Genomic DNA, 17167 nt, shown 5'->3' on the forward strand with positions numbered 1-17167 from the left:
AGGGATAGTATAAAAAAACTATCTACCCCCCGGACGTTGACTTCAAATTCACGGAAGATACAGTGAAATCTGAGGCTCGCGTAGGAACTCCCAGTACACAGCACTCAAAAAAAAACACCCTTTGTTTTTAAATTAGAAGATTACCAGGACGCCACGGACTTAGTATAAAAACAAAATGCTCAAGAGTTACCAAAAACACATTCAAATAAAATTCAACACAATGTTGATTAAAAGAAAACAAAACAAAATCTAAGGGCTAGGTAAATTTTCAAAACTTCACACATTGCTCAGTTCACTTGATCATATAAAATTTAAACGTATCTTTAAAAATATTAAGTTTTGCTGGTGACAACTCACTGGTTACCTGTTTATTCTGCAGGCTTTCCCACTTGGCTTTCCTCTTCTCAGCACTGCTTAGAGGAAGGGCTTTCCCCTTCTGATTCAAATGGCGAGGAGTCAAAAGGTTAAGTCTATAAAGATTTCAAAATAATTTTATTTTATCAAACAAAACTAAAAACACACTCCTGCAGCAGTGCTAACCTCAGTGTGCCTACAAATCACCTAAGGGCTCCTTTGAACTGCAGGCCCCCCCAGCCCCACCTCAGGCAATTCTGTGTGCAAACAACCTCCTGGGTTCCAGAGGGTGAGCCTTTTGCCTGTACCTCTGTCCTCCGGAAAGACTGTCTCGGGTGAACCTACATGCCACCTGCAAAGGTCCTTCCTTACCTGGAAGATGTGTGGTCCACATCCAGCAGTGGCTGGTTGAGATTGGTCAGGTCAAGGTTGTACTTTGTTTTATAATATTCTGCAAAAGTTTCATACTCAGGGGAAGGAAATTTGCTGAGTGGGGTAAGATCAGTGTACACATCAGCTACATAAAATCGATGAGGCTGATCAAAATTGCGATATCTGAAAAAAAAAAAAAAGAGTTACTTTTTGGTTTAAATCAACTACTCTCAAAACACAGCTGTTTTTAATATGGAAATGAAAATTATTATTTGAGAGTAAGGGTTTAAAAGGTTAAAAATAAATATAACATGAATGAAAATTTCAATTCCAAAGAAGATATCTCAGGTGGACTGGAGACAGTAAGAACTATATTTTTATCAAGTAAAAACTGACTATTCTCCCCTCCTGTATCACTAGGCTTCTTGTTCTAAGTGTCTGTATTCTGAATACACAGAAGCTAGATGGCACCTTTAAATATTTCTTAATTTCATCAATATAAACAGTATAACAAATTTCCAATCACCAAGTAACTGAGTAAATACCGTGTACCTAATACTAACCGTGAAAGACACCTGTCACGTAAAACGTATTATTGTGCCGTCTACAATAGTGATAGCTCAATAACATTTAAAACAATGACTTCGAGGTGCAAAAATCAAGAAAGACTGAATCCCAGCCACTCTTCTAATTCTTTGAGAAGTGCCTGTGTTTAATTTCATTGCCCAGAAACTCCATTCCCTAAATTTTCACAAGAAAAAAAGCATCCTGGTTTACTGTTTTCATTGAGGGTTAGTAACACTATTCCTCGCAATGGAATTTTAGAAATAAAACAATTATCTATGATCGAATCCTATAAGACAACTTTGGAGATGAAAAGGATGGAGATTTTCAGAAGAAAACATCGATGTAACTTGGATTACCTGACCTTCCCAAAGCAGACTCCCTTCTCCTGCAGTGTTTTAGGTTTTGTTTTTGAAGCAAGTGAACAGGAGAGAAGAGGCCCAAGGTGCAGGGAGACACCTCTATTCTCTCCTAGTAATGTCAACGGCAAAGTCACGGCTTGCCTACATTCCCAGGTGAACAAGTGAATCTTTTCAAACAACGTATCACCACCATTTTCCTTTCCATTCAAACACCCACCTTGGAATGATAACTGCATCCTGGTAATCTTCTAATTTAAAAACAAAGGGTGTTTCTTTTGAGTATTTTGTACTGGGAATGCCTATGCGAGCTTCAGATTTCTCTATATCTTCCATGAATTTAAAGTCAATGTCCAAAGTGCTGGAGTCATTAACTTAGGGAAGAAAATAAACGCTTTAGCTTGTTACAATATAATGATACAGATAAGATTCTTACTTCAGCTGTATGTTCATTTACTTGTCTACTTCAGAGTTACCCTGGACAAAGAGCATCTTGTAGTATATAAAATAAGCTAATGACAAAGCCAAACTTTCATTTTTTAGTGAGGATCAGTGAGCACCGAAGTCTGGGTCCTTCTTACCAACATTAAGAGGTAGAACACAGTATGCTGAATCAGCGTCTGTAGGTTTAAATTCTAGTGCAGGTTTTTCAAGCCGAAGAATATGTGAGAATATATACTGGTGAAGTCTTGTAATCAACTCAAGCATTTGTAGAGACAACGTGAAGCCAGATTTCTTCAGCTCAATAGCTATGGTAACCTCTCCAGAGCGTGTGTACACGGGAAAGTGCGGAATCTTCACAGAAAGAGAAAAAGCGCCCCCCAAGGTTAATGGGTACTTTACTCATTATAAACATAACTTCAGAAGAGAAATAACACTTTCTATCAAGGGGAGAAAGGAGACCTTGATTTTAAAGTATTAAACATAATGAGGTAACAAAAGGCATCTACTCCTAAATGGTTTTCTTTTTCCTTTTTTGAAAGCAAGATACTTTTAACATAAATGGTCTTCATCACTTGCCTACCTGAGGTATGGGTTTGGCTGTCAATATTCCAAAACATCTCGTGGTATCCTCCGGGGGATAGAGCTTCCGCCTTCTAAAGTTGAGTTCATCAGGTAAAGGGGTCGTTAAAACCATGCCTATCACATACAGGTAACAGGGTTGGTCGGGTTTGGGATAACTATCCCTCAAACATTCTGGAATCTGGGAAGAAAAACTAAGGGTCAAGCTCGAATATAACAGCCTCTCTCCAGGCGCTGTCAAGAAAACAAATTTATTCCTGGTTTTCCTAAAAGCTGACATGTTCACTGAAATCACTCATCTCCCCTCCCAGTAGCCCACATCCTAACCCTCGACACACACTAGCGCTTCCACCTCCTGGAGTGCCCCTGACCTTGAGAGGACATCCTTCCACTTGCCTGTTTTGTCATAGGAGTCCTCTTCTGTCTTAGGCCCATTCATAAATAAAGTAAGAATCTTAACACTAAAGTGAATGGAACAAAAAAAGTCTCTCTAAATGAAATAAACTCTGGGTGGGATCAGACGGATGAGTCCCAGAATCTCTGAGGACAACCACAGTAGCACCGAGGTGAGAAAATCAGTACAGCACCAAAGTGAAGGGGCTGTTCTGAGAAGCTGTGAGGGGAAGGAGCTGAGGCCCTGAGAGGGCCAAACTACAAGGGTCTGGGAAGCTGAGCAGAGGGACCTAGACTTGAGGTAGCTGGAAATAAAAAGCCAGAAAAGGCTAGTGTTCCACTCGTCCTAATCAATACTAACTGCTTTTGGGTAGCACTGCCTTCGTTTCGTGGAACCTGGTCTTCCTGGAACGCTGGTTTCTTCTTCGTCATGTAGATCAAGCTCTTCTTCATATTTAACAGTCTCTTTCCCTACTGGCATCAAATGGTCATCCAGTTCACCTAAGAAACACAAATTAACATAAACAATTCAGATTTTCCTTAGTTAGTAAATAATCCAGGAAAGCACCATGTTAAGATCAAAGTGGAAGAGTACAGAAAACTAAAGCACCTTTACTTTTTTTCTGGATTTTAAAGAATAAGGGTAAAAATTTATAGAACATAAAATTTGCCATTTTAATCACTTCTGAAGTATACGGTTCAGTGGTATTAATTACATTCACCATGCTGTGCAACTATCACCATCATCTATTTCCAGAACTTTCGCATCACCCCAAACAGAAACTCTACGCCCCACTCAGCATGGACTCCCTCCCACTGCCCCCACCCAGACCATGGTGCCCACCAATCTACTTCCTGTTCCTACGCATTTGCCTCCCCTAGATATTCCACATACTTGGGAGCGCCTTTGCTTTTAATAATGTGAATGTAATCAGATACAGTACTTCACGCAAAGTCTTTTTTGACATTCAGATACTAAATATGAGCAGGAGTAAAAACTCCTTCTAAGATTAAAAAATAAAAACATCTAAACAGGAAACAGCATATAACAACACCTCTAATTCTAAAGGCAACAGAAAATGAGTCTTTCCATGAGAAAAGTAATAATTTGTAAACTAGTAAAGACTAATGTGAGGGATTGGCACATTCACAGTGACACAAGTGTTCATGAGTCAACAGTTAAGAAAAGACCTTTATGTATTTGGAAGAGGTCGGCCAAGGGAGCAATAACTACCACTGCCTGGAGTTAAGCTGTGGGAAATAATTTGTTTTTATTTGCATATGCTTCTCAAACACCCTCACCTATTTTGTGCAGTTTTTCACAGCAAATAAGAGCTACAACTCTTTCAGCCAGGCGTACGCAGCTCATTGGTGGACCCTGGAAGTACAAGGAAACCTTTGTGTTGTATATGCACATAGTTGTAACTATATAACCAGCACAATATTAAACATCTACCAAATCTCTGCCCCAATATCTTAAAAGTTCAACTAAGCAGAACGAAGTTCTTTATTTTGAAAAATACCAACAAATTTTTAAAAATCCCAATCTCCATATTTGCAACATGCACCTTTAAAAATCCTGCCCAGTAAAAACTAAACGAGTCACAACTAAGATTTTAATTTGTGGATTCAAATTTCAATAAAAATTTGACGTATTTTACTCTCACGAATACAAACAGACTTTAAAAAAAGAACAAAATGAAGATATACTGGGATGTAACTGCAACTTGAGTAGTACTGGACAACTTTTCACACACAATAGAAATGAGTCATCCGGGAGTATCCGGAAACCGGCATGAGGACCAGAGGCAGAGTTCCAGAAAGGCAGAATTCTGACTCGACAACGACAAATCACCTAGAGCAGCTCCACTATGGTCTCTGCCACCGTCAGCGTCTCAGCCACAGCTCAATGACCTGGCAGAAATGTATGCACTGAGAGCTGGAGCGTGCCCCAGAGGTCCTCTAGTCCAGTTCGATAGTCTGTCAGTCCCACAGTCTACTGAAGGTTCAAATGCCTAGTTTACTACAAAAGAAACATAAACCTACTTTCATAAGTAGATTTTAAAACCAACTATAACTTCTCTTAGAGAAGCTGAAACAATCCATCACCGACGTATTTTAAAGGCACAACCACTTCTTTTTTTTTTTAACTTACAACAATGGAGGCTCGAAGAGGTGAGTTAATTGGCAGATAAAGAGTTGAATAAAAGGTACCATCGGGCAACTCTCGGGTTCTACACTTAGGAGCTAGATGAGTGAACGGGTCACTTGGTAATCTAGCACAGTATCTGTGAAGAAAAAGAAATTCTGATGGTGAATCTTCAATGAAGGAAGAGATGCAAAAACTTGTATTGACACTCATCATCTAAAGTTTGTTTGATTTCTCAAGTCTCCCTTTCCTCCTACCGGATCTGTGTTTACACTCAGAGTTTGAACTTGATTGTTTCCAACTTGCAACAAGGTGGACAGTGCTGTCCAGCAGAACCTTCCGTGATGCTGTTCTGTATCTGTGCTGTCCAACAAGACAGCCACTGAGGACACACAGTCACTGAGCACTCAAAGTGCTTGAAGTTTAACTCAGTAACTGAATTTTCATTTTATTTAATTTTATTTAAAGCTAAAACTTAATTTAAATTTAAATAGCCACATGTGTCTAGTGCTCCATACTGGACAGTGCAGAAAGTACTGTTTAGAATCTGTAAAGAGAACATATTGTCAATGTTTGCTCCTTAATCATCTCATCTGCCAGCAACCATCAGGGCCGGCACAGGAAAGGCCTGGGAAGGTGGTGGAAGGGCAGCACAGCACTGACACGAGAAGGCACCAGGGCAGGAAGACCACCGGCAGCAGCACGGGCAGAGCGTCAGGGCACCGCAGGAAGGTAGCCGGGGAGAGCCAGGGTCCAGGTAAGGACCTGGCTGTCGGGCCAGGAACCAGAGCCGCTGGAGAAACAGCCAATTCCAGCGCTAGGCAGGGAAGTCGGAGTTGAGACTAGGGCATCTTACTGGGACATAAAATAAGTAAGTATTCAGAGAATAAACGGGACATGGTAAAAAGACACAGAAGCTAGCATGAAATGGATCCCACTGCCAAATCTAGGACAATTTTAACACCAAAATAATAATAACACAATAGTAACGGATTACAACCTACTGAATAAAACATGAGCCCATAAGCTCACAAGGAAATAAAAAATTAAACAAATAAATACATGGAGCGGAGAGAAAGTTCCTCTTCACAGCAGACTGCCAACTAATAAATGCAGAAAGACTGTTACTAGAAAATCACCATTCAGCAGCCACCACCGTAATAATTAATTCAAGCAGGAAACATCAGCAGAGGCTCAGACCAATGGGTGAGCCTGGGAAGAGGGAGAAACGTTAGTGACGATAAGGGGGGAGGCGGCTTTGTGGGGTAGAGGAAGCAGCGGACTTTCTTCACGTGATCAAAGTGAGCACCACCAGTGAGCAGACAAACGACATCACGGGCCACTCATCGAGGTAGAACGAGAACAGGGCATCACCTCAGTGACGTGCTGGCCAAAAACGCACAGCCTGGGTCTAATCATGAGAAAGTATCAGATAACCCCAAACCGAAGGCCCTGTAATGTTCAAAAGTTTCCAGGTCATTAAAGTCAAGGAAATCAGTTCCAGATAGAAGGCGGCTGCTGCTGCTGTTGGGGCCGCTGAGTCGAATGCAGACTGCTCTGCTGGGTTTTCTACGCTGTGATCTTTCACAGAAGCAGATCGCCAAGTCCTTCTCCCCTGGAGAAGCTGGCTGGGTCCGAGCTGCCAGCCTTACAGTTAGCAGCCAAGCGCTTAACTGTTGAGGAACCAGGGCTCCTTGCAGGAGACTAGGGAGATGTAACAAATTGGTACAACCAGTGACCAGGAATGGATCCTTTTGCTACGAAGGACATTCCTGTGACGTCTGAATGGGTTTCTCTAGGGGAAGGGCATACCCAGTCCCAGTGCCGTCAAGTCGATTCCGACTCATAGTGACCCTACAGGACAGAAGGGTTTATGGGTGGTCTTTATAGTATCCTTGCAACTTTTTAAAGTTTGAAATTGTTTGGAGATAAAACACTGAAGAGAAAATCTTACATTTGCACCTTTATTTTGATCTCCAAATGAAATTTATTCTTATCGAGATATGTGTTTTTCTTAGCTCTTAGAAATATTACCAGCTCAAGATAAATTAGAACACCCCAAAATACAAATTAATTTATTGTAATCTTACGTGAATGCTAACAACAAATTCAACATTAACTGACATTTATGGCACAAAACAACACATTTTAGCATTTAGAAAAAAAATTAGTGACTATTATCAAATTAAATCTAATCAAAATAAACATGCCTTCATTATGTCAGACTTGTTAATGAGTACTAAATATTTATTACTACACAATATAGTTTCTACATTTTGACCAAAAGGGGGGAAAAAAAAGAATTAAAAAAGCAACTTCTTTTTCTTCTCTCATCAAAACATTACATGCCATAAACAAAAAGATTGGTGACTGTAAAATGTAAACAACAACAGGATACTGAGAGGTTTAGATTAAATCCTGCAATACAGGCAGGCTGTCCACGCAAATGATTGATACCACACCTATTGATGTGTCCAATGGCAGTATTGATCGTGACTCTGGGACCACCATCATCGGGCCTCAACACATACGGTGGGAAAACATCGTCGTCATCTACAACAGGTTCAAGGTCAGTCTCACCAGCATCAGCTGACTTGGAACATTTGTTTCTCAAGATCTGAACATTTTAAAAACAGAACTTGTGATGAGAAAAAAATGCCCTCTCTGCTGTAAGTTACTTGTCAGCTTCTGTGCCTGTAGAAACAGTTCTCTTCACCTGAAACATCCGCCTCATTTAAACGCAGTTCAATATCCCAGAATCAGCTGCTGTAGGAAATTTCTCCCAGTGATTCCCTCCCAGCTCCAATCATGTGGAGACACTTACCACACAGGGACGAGGCTTATACTGTATGACCCCCGCTCCGCGCAACACACACACACATAAATGTGTGATTGTCTTTCATGAATAATAGGGTCTATGTCATCAATCCCAGAACACTCCACAACTCAAGAAATCAACAGCCACTTCACTGTCCCCAATAACATAACACTCTGCCAGGCAACCTTCCCTAATAATCCACATGACTATTTCACTACTATTTTATTGTATGCTTTCAAACACCTTGTAAAATATTGCTGGGTCTTCGTCTGGATCACTCCCAACTGCACTTTATAATATACACATTGCGGGCCCCCCATTAAAACTGTTCTCTGTAGACAAACCTGTTTTCATCTACTCCTATGCACACAAAGAATGATAACTTAAAGATGCCGTATTTCCTTTTGGCTCTTACCTTTTCAATAGCTTTGTAGGTTTTAAGGTCTTCTTCAAAACTTTTTATTTTGTCTGTATCTGCTAACATTATATAATTAGAGATCGGGGCTCTTGCTCTTCCCTTAGATTGAACATAGGATCGATATTCAGTGGGCAAATCAAAACGAACTACCAAGTTGCATTTTGGAATATCAACACCTTCTTCTACAATACTTGTCGCAATAAGCAGGTTGGTCTCATGCGCTCGAAATTTCCTAAGTACCTGGGGGAAAAACAAATTAACCAAGAAAAGCAATGCTCAGAAATATATCTAAATTTCTTCACAATCATTAGCATTACAGACTTCACAGTAACACGTCAATTAATTTCCAAAAAAAATAAGAGTAAAAATAAGTGACAACTGTCATTTCTGACACATAATCCAAACATGCTAATTTGTTAAGGCCAGGCTAAAGATGACAATAACACAGAAAAATTCGGGATACATGGACACACGGACCAAGAAAACTTCAACTTAATGACAGTGGTTTTTAACTGAAGGTGGCTTAAAAATCAAAATGCCTTGCTGCAAAGAGGCTAGAGTTGATCCGTGGAGCTGGAGCGAAGACGGGTCAGAGTTACTGCTGAAGGGTTACTGGGTTTCTGCTTGGGGTGACGTAAAACTTTGGGACATAGATAGTTGTGACAGTGGTGCAGCAGGGTGAATGCGATTAATATCACTAAATTGTACACTAAAAAGAGGTTAGGATGGCAAATTTTTTCCTGTATATATTTCACGACAACTTTTTTTTTTTTTTTTTAATCAAATTGCCTTTCTATTCCCCTAAGCACCCATGTACAACCCACACAGCGTCTTTGGGTTACACTTCTTTCACCACCACGAGGGGATCCAGCCAAGTGAGTGACCAAATGAAGTCACGTCTGGAGTCCTGTGGAGATTCTGACCCTCCACGGTGATAGCTGATGTTTGTGATGCTTTGTTAACACCTTTCCAAAGACGGCAAAAATTTTCCACTGAAATTCTTAAACCACTTGGAATTAAAAATTATAAGCAAGGAATTATTTTCTGGCATCCTGGAATTTTTCAATTTAAGGAATTAAAACTATGATTAAAAAATAAAATGAAAACACTTTTCATACTGTATTTAAAATATACATAATTTCCCAACCCAGACAAGTTAAATAATGCAGTAAGCTGGTTTTTAGAATGACAGCTGTACTTCACTCTGGCTATTGGACTCCTCAAACTTGGAATATCATTAAAAAGGTATGATTTGGAAAGTGATTTCAACATGAATTAGTCTGCTAATGTGAAGTTATATAACAAAGTTTAAATAAAAAGTTTGTTGGTGAGAACATTATATTAGGTTTTGGCATCTTTGATATTGTTCCCTATATTAAGACCTTAAATAGCACAAAAAAAAATTAAGCCAAAATCTACAAAATATAGTATTATTTTTAAAATATCAAACCAAGGTAGGTTTTAACACAAAACCCCTTCCTAGGCAAAGACCTCAGTTTGTTGCTTCATAGTCTGAGCAGGCGTGATGGTTACACCTTGGTTTTTCTATGGAAGGTAGCTATGTGCCATCATTCCAATAGAGGAAAACGAAATGGCTGATGACCATTAAGACACAAAATTAATGTACTGGACAGCTATTCTAATTCTGAGCACATGATTCACTGCGCAGCTACCTCAGAGGAGACAGCTGTTTTTATATATGAACAAATTATCTACATTACAAACAAATGCTGGGGAACTATGACGAAAGGAGTTCTGATGGGCGTACAGTTGTCTACACAGTTGGCCTTCCGTATCTGTGGGTTCTGCATTCACAGATTCAATCAACCTCGAATCAAAAATGTGTGTGTGTGTGGGGGGGGAGTTCCAAAAAGCAAAACTTGAATTTGCCGTGCGCTGCACACGTGCTGAACCCTCGCCAACGAAGTGATGTGCAGGCATCCCCTGCTGTAGCCTCCCACCGTCTCACAGATCCTCGGTCTCTCTCCAGCAGTCACGGTTTGAGCACTGTTCACACATACGCGCCATTTTATATAAGGGACTCAGACATCTGCGGATTTTGGTATCCTCGGGGATCCTGGAACCAATCTCCCGCGGGTACCAAGAGACGACAGTCTATGTTCTGAAGATCGTTACTGTATGATTATCTTAAGTTACCTCTTCCTGTTTTCTGAATTCTGCTTCCATCTGTTTGTTACGAGGCTGGTTCTTTCCAATGCCATGTCCAGTTATGAAATTGCTGCTGATATAAGCCAGCTCTGGATCCTGTTTGCCAGCTTCCTTTATCAATCTAAGAACATTACACACATGTGGCAGTTAAACATTGCTGAGGGAAAAAATAATTATAACTTTTGTTTGTAACCTCTCCCTTAAGATGGAAATAAACGTTATCTTTTGCCAACATACTTAACAAAATGGTCTTGGTTTTTTTCAACTAGGTTAAACAGACATCCCTGCTGCTCTTCAGCCCATGGATACGTAGACCAAGTATTTATAATGCCAAATATGAGGCTGATTTATACCGACAGTGACATGGCCACATTACCCCAAACTTTCTGAGCGGCAATACTGACCTATCAGAAATGTGGCCCAGGACGGGCAGAGCTAGGCAGAGAGAAGCACGGCTCCTCATCCTCACCCCCCTTGGCTTCAGGACAGGACTTTACAATGAAGACAGTTACGCATAGCTCAGTGCACTTCTCCAAACAGGTGCACAGCCTGGAGCTGCAGCCCTGGCCTTTTCTCTGCTGGCCATCCTTACGCAGAACAAGTACCAACACTCTGACACCAAAGGGCAAATTTCTACAGCAAAGAAACCTTATTCCCACTCCGTATTTAATCAAAGCATCCCAGCTGTGTGTGAAAAACAAGCACAACTCTGTCTTTTAGTCTTACTCCAACACCCTGTATCACTGGAAGTAGAGCCTTGGGGAAGAAATGCCTGGCTAGATAAGCCTCTCAATTCCCAATACTTTCCCACCTCCAGAATCTACTCCCCAAAGCTGAGCGTAATAAAACACTAGGCTCCAGCCAAGCAATGCACAAAGTTCCCCAGCCCATCCTGTCAGTGGACAAGAAAGACTCCAGCTTTGTCCTCCTTCTGCCTGCTCCTCTTTTGTAGCCAGTGTGCTAGCAACTGAAAGCTGGCCTTGAAGCTAAGAAATGGAAAGGGGCTGCAGGATGGGATCACGTTACACAGGTACAGAGGTTAACAGTTGGTGTTGCCATTACAGCTATTTTGGAAATATCCACATTCAAAAACTCAGCACGGAGGATAAATGGTTCCACACCTGACGTAAGTGATCCCACATGGTTCTTCTGAAGCCATACTACAACACAGCATCAATTCCTAATAGAAAATTGCGTTTTTAAGTCAAACCATTCTTTTCCTAAATACATGAAACAGACTAATATCAAAGAGCTGGAAGAAACCTTGAGTGGCCATCTAGAGTATCTTTCTGACTCCCAATCAGCCAAACATTTGCATGTCCAGGTTAGTCTAAGAGTCTGTCCCACAGTTCGAGAAGGTAAAATGTCCAGAATCAGAAACCACCTTAATATGTTCAAAAGCTTTTTAGTTATTATAATAAACTCATTATGTCAGAGATAGAAAGCAGTCTTACATGCCAACAGATGGCATGACCAAAAGTCTAAAATATCAGGTAGATTATCTTAGAATACATAGATCCAAATGCTAGTATATAGAAGCACCAATTTGAATGTAATAAAGGTAAAAAAAAATGCACTTCAAGTTAGTCCTAATTAGGTGAAGAGTGTGTTTTGCCTTGTCAAAATGATCAAACCGGCAGACTTCAATTAACTGAGAAACGGAGGCACCAGAGTGATCTCCCTGATGAAGCCCCATCAATACAGCAGAGAACAGAAAGGACAATATGCACAATAATAAACAAAATCTCCTGTAAGAAATCATTAAACACCACATGCCTAACCTGATGAAGTTTAGACAGAAAAAATCTATTCCTCTATCACATGAATTTAAGGGGTGCCTCTGTACCCAAGACAAAGCTACGACCGTCAGGGGAAAAAAAGTGTCCACTGTCCTCAGGGGGCGTACAAGTGAGTAACACAAACCGCTTAAGGATTTCACAGCTCCACAGCCCCGCAGGACAGAGTCTTGTCTGGGCCTTTTACACCAAGTTTAAGCAAGCTGCTCCACACGGAAGCTGTTCAATAAGCTACCCTGTTCTCCTGTGTGGAGGCTTCTTAAGCTATCTATAGTGAAGAACCTTTTTTGTTTGTTTGTTTAGAATTCCCAATCCATCAATCTTTTTATAAAATTACCCAGAAATAAGTTACTGTTAAATTACCACCACACTGCAGCTGCAGCAACAGGCTCAAAACACAGCTGACAACTGTGAGGATGGCACCGGACCGGCGGCGTTTCCTTCTGCTGTGCACAGGTCATTATGAGTCAGAACTGACCCGACAGCACCCAACAACCACAACTACTTAAAACAAAATTTTAAAAGCATTAAAACTCAAGTGCCGATTTTCATTATATTCAAGAGACATAAAATTACCGTCAAACTGCTGTGAAAGTTTCTAAATGCTTCCTCTCCATTTCTCAGTCTACCTCACCGTGGAGTTAAGGTAACTGGTGGTGGGCTGGCACCAGTTGGCAGACTACCCTTTGAGAAGCGCTGCTCTGATGTTTGTGTATCTGAGCAAATCACCTCCCCAATTAGACTGGAAATAGCAAGACCAAAAACAGAAGTATCTATGGTAGATACAGAAAAAAATTCAAGGGTACACACACATCAACACATCACTTGAAATCTCTATCAGACACTTTAAGTATATTATCAAGAGTAAGTTTCTCATTCAAAAGTTTTATACACAAATTGTTTTATGATGCTGGTTACAATCCCTGCAATGTGTCAGCACTCTCCCCGTTTCCCTTTCCCCCTGGGTTCCCCGTGTCCAGTCACCCAGTTTTCCTGTCCCTTCCTGCCTTCCTGTCTTTGCTTTCAGGCAGCTGTTGCCCATTTGGTCTCATCTGTGTGTTGTTTTGTCTTATAGGCTTGTCAAATCTTTGGCTGGAAGGTGAACTTCGGGAGTGGCTTCAGTTCTGAGTTAGCAGGGTGTCCGGGGGCCACAGTCTCAGAGGTTCCTCCAGTCTCAATAATGCTTTTAATAGTATCCCTTACTTCTTATATTTTCTTATCAATGTGAAAACATCAAATGTAATTCCTCTTCAATCTTACCAACAACAAAAAAAAAGAACCCTATCACAGTATCAGTATCTCCCAAATGTGTGCAGGAATTAGCACCTACTATGTGCTGGGTGGAGCCTGGTGGCAGAGTGGTTAAGGGCTGGGCTGCTAACCAAAAGGCTGGCAGTTCGAATCGACCAGCCACTCCTTGGAAACCCTATGGGGCAGCTCTACTCTGTTCTATAGGGTCACTATGAGTCAGAATCAACTCAACAGCAGTGGGTTTGGTTTTGGTTTTTGGTATGCCAGGTGATAAAACTGCTAGTTTTACAGTTTTACATACATTGTCATTTGAACTTTAGTAAGAGCCCAGTAAAAGAGAGCGGTATCATTACTAGTTTACGGATGAAAAAACTGAGGCTTAAAAGTTAAATAACTTTCACAAAACATACATCCAAAAAGTGGGTAGAAATAAAAGGAACCAGGGCTCCTCGGAGAATCAGCTGATTCTAGGGTTGGGGCAGGGAAAACACAGGAAGAGCCTGAAAGTAAGGCAGTGCCGGGGTGGATTATCCAATAAACACAATTAAGCCTGTGCTTACCTTGCTCACTAGGTCATCCGCACCTGGCAGGGGCTACAAGTTTAAAAAGGGGTTTTGATTCCATAAGAAGGAGATGTGGGTTTGGGAGAGAGACAGATGCAAACCATACTTAGAAAAACAATCTTTGATGTGGTGAAAAAAACGTGGCTACATTTGATCTGGTAAGCAAGGTAAGCATTGTGCTTACCTTGCTTATTGGATACTCCACCCCTGGAAGATGCCCAAAAGACACAACGATGGGGACAAATCTAAGAGACACAGGAACTAACTTCCAAGGGCTTCCCCAATGGCTAAAATTGGAACGATATGAGCATCAAAACAAAAAACATAGTAGATTATAACCCAAAGTATAAAATAAACAAGAGTCCAGCTGATAAGAATATACGATCCAATAAATACACAGATTAAAAAAACTGGTAAAAGAGACAAGTTTTCCTTACAGAAGAATTCCAAACAACATAAGACAAATACAGCCCTCTTCAGGAGGTAGAGCTTAATCCCTCCCACTCCCCACTTCCCAGGGTGGGTTAGACTTAGTGACTTGCTTCCAAAGAGCAGAGTACAAGAAGGGAAAACTAGTTAACTTTCCAGTGGGCAAGCCCAGCAAACACTACCTTAACCAAGTGATGAAGTTTACCACCACCTGTGGTAAGTCATGTTGATACAATTAACCCATTGCTGTTGAGTCAATTCCAACTCACAGTGACCCTATAGGACAAAGAAGGACAGCCCCATAGGGTTTGCAAGGCTGTAATCTTACAGAGGAGCCCTGGTGGCACAGTGGTTAAGCGCTTGGCTGCTAACCGAAAGGTTGACAGTTCAAATCCACCAGCCACTCATTGGAAACCCTATGGGGCAGTCTGACAGAAGTGAGTTTGGTTTTGGGGTTTTTTAATCTTTATGAAAGCAGGCTGCCACATCTATCTCCCATGGAGCAGCTGGTGGGCTTGAACTGCTGATCTTTCAGCTAGCAGCCAAGTGCTGTACCACTGCACCACCAGCCAGAAGGGTACTTTACCCCTATAATTCAAGTCTAATACTAAGAAAAAAGAAAAACATCAAGACAAACTCAAATTGAGGGGCATTCTACAAAATACCTCACCAGTCTCCCCAAGACTGTCAAGGTCACCGCAAACAAGGAAAGACCGAGAAACCATAACAGACCATAGGGGGCTGAGGAGACACGACAACTCAGTGCAATTCCTTGGACTGGAATGAGGACATTAAAGGGAAAACTGGTGAAATCCAAATAAAGCCTCGAGTTTAGTTAACAGTTATGTACCAATGTCAGTTTCCTAGTTGCGGCAAATATACCACAGTAATGTATGTAATGTATGATGTTAAAAATGGTGGGAGGGGCAGAGCGGGAGGACCCGGGTAAGGGGTATACAGGAACTCTCCGCAACTTTCTCGTAAACGTAAAATTATTCCAAAATACAAATTTATTAGGCACCAAGGAGGGGAAGGGAAAGACAGGATGTGAACCAAGGTTTGTCCACCGTCAACATCACACAACACTAGTAGGTTACACACAGAGCGGAAAGGCCACTGGACTTGGAGACTGGAAACCATTTCCTGTCACTTGTCATCTAGGTGATTCTGGGAGGGTCACAAACTGAGTCTCAGTTTCCTCATCTGTAATATGGTAAGAACACCTACCCCCCTTCCTCACAGAGTGTTGTAAAAATTAAAAGAATATATGTAAAAGTAACTTACAAACCGGAGAGTCCTATACGAGTATGAGCTAAAGGGAAAACTATAAGCATAAGACCATAGCAACACCGACATGCAAAACTAAGTCTGATTTCATTTTTAATCAGGAGAGTAGAAAACTGCACGAGTATTACAATAGTTTACGCTCACACACAACTGTTCACTGAAGAAGGGTTTTTCCTTCCATTAAACTGATGGAAGGAAAGAATCTGGACTTCAGGAAGTTTTTCTAAGCTTATTAAAAAGCTTACTGGAACAAGACCTCTATTGTACATTTAATTAGCTGCCTATAAAGTCAACCAGCAGAGCGCTCTTGAGTCATCATACAACACTAAATTCCAGCCACATTTTATGGAAGCTGATCACAATCTGATCCCCAAAGTAACTGACTGATTATGGATAAACCTTTTCAGGTTAATATTCCTGCAGTGAAAACTAGCATGTCTGTACATAAAAAAGGCATGTAGAGAACCAGAAAGAAAGTAAACCCATTTTTTTCTTCTCTCCAAGCCCCAGAAACTTTATTCAATCCTCCTACCCTCCTGTACAGGGGAAGGTGAGGTTTTTATAACTAGACTGAGAGCTCTGCCATGTTCTGACCCCTGGAGTGCCTCTCCCCCTCCTTCTCAGAGAAGAAACGATCCCTCGACAGTCCTGCCCTCCCAGCCCGTCTCCTGGCAGTCTTCCTGCTACAAAGCACTGGTTTCCACCCTAGGGCATTATGACTGCAGAACGGACTGGAAATAGGGAGTGAGGATATCAGGATTTTAGAACCACCTCTGCCACTAACTAGCAATTTAACTTAGGGAAAATCACTTTTCCTCCTGAGGCCCTTTCTCTTTTTTTGTAAAAACAAGTGGGTTGGATTAGATAGTCAGTGAGGTCCCTTTCCCCAACCTTAAACTTCTGATTTGAATGTAATTCACTACTAAGTTATTTTACTTCACATTCATCAGAAGGATCAGGCCCAACGACTATGAAAATTACCAGACTGAAAACTGCCAGATGACTACCCTAGAGTCCAATTTCTCCTTACTCAAAAAAGTTTTTAAAACCTCTAAACATTCAGCAGCAGTTAAGAAAAAAAAAATTCTAATTACCTCAGGAAACAAAGCTTAATTTTTCCTCAGAGATCACTACTTGCAGAAGGCTCTCAGGGATCAACTCTGGCCAATTACTAGATCTCACATAAAAGTATATTGTCTTAAGTACAAAATAAAGACCATTT

The 17167-nt window shown here is 41.0% G+C and overlaps 1 protein-coding gene across 4 annotated transcripts in view; it reads right to left on the reverse strand.

Moving 5' to 3' along the window:
* Positions 1–17167, reverse strand: part of DICER1 (dicer 1, ribonuclease III) — a 72735-nt gene that overhangs the window by 16064 nt on the left and 39504 nt on the right. For all 4 annotated transcript variants that reach the window (XM_064292914.1, XM_023546538.2, XM_023546537.2 and 1 more), the window contains 11 exons: positions 10608–10740; positions 8448–8690; positions 7677–7831; positions 5221–5353; positions 4368–4443; positions 3427–3566; positions 2674–2853; positions 2231–2444; positions 1870–2023; positions 727–909; positions 365–470 (listed from right to left, as the gene is read on the reverse strand). In XM_064292914.1, the coding sequence (XP_064148984.1) occupies positions 365–470; positions 727–909; positions 1870–2023; positions 2231–2444; positions 2674–2853; positions 3427–3566; positions 4368–4443; positions 5221–5353; positions 7677–7831; positions 8448–8690; positions 10608–10740 (1717 nt within the window). The remainder of the gene's footprint in view (positions 1–364; positions 471–726; positions 910–1869; positions 2024–2230; positions 2445–2673; positions 2854–3426; positions 3567–4367; positions 4444–5220; positions 5354–7676; positions 7832–8447; positions 8691–10607; positions 10741–17167) is intronic.

This window comes from Loxodonta africana, chromosome 10 (genome assembly GCF_030014295.1).
Source record: "Loxodonta africana isolate mLoxAfr1 chromosome 10, mLoxAfr1.hap2, whole genome shotgun sequence".
In the NCBI taxonomy this organism is placed as follows: domain Eukaryota; kingdom Metazoa; phylum Chordata; class Mammalia; order Proboscidea; family Elephantidae; genus Loxodonta; species Loxodonta africana.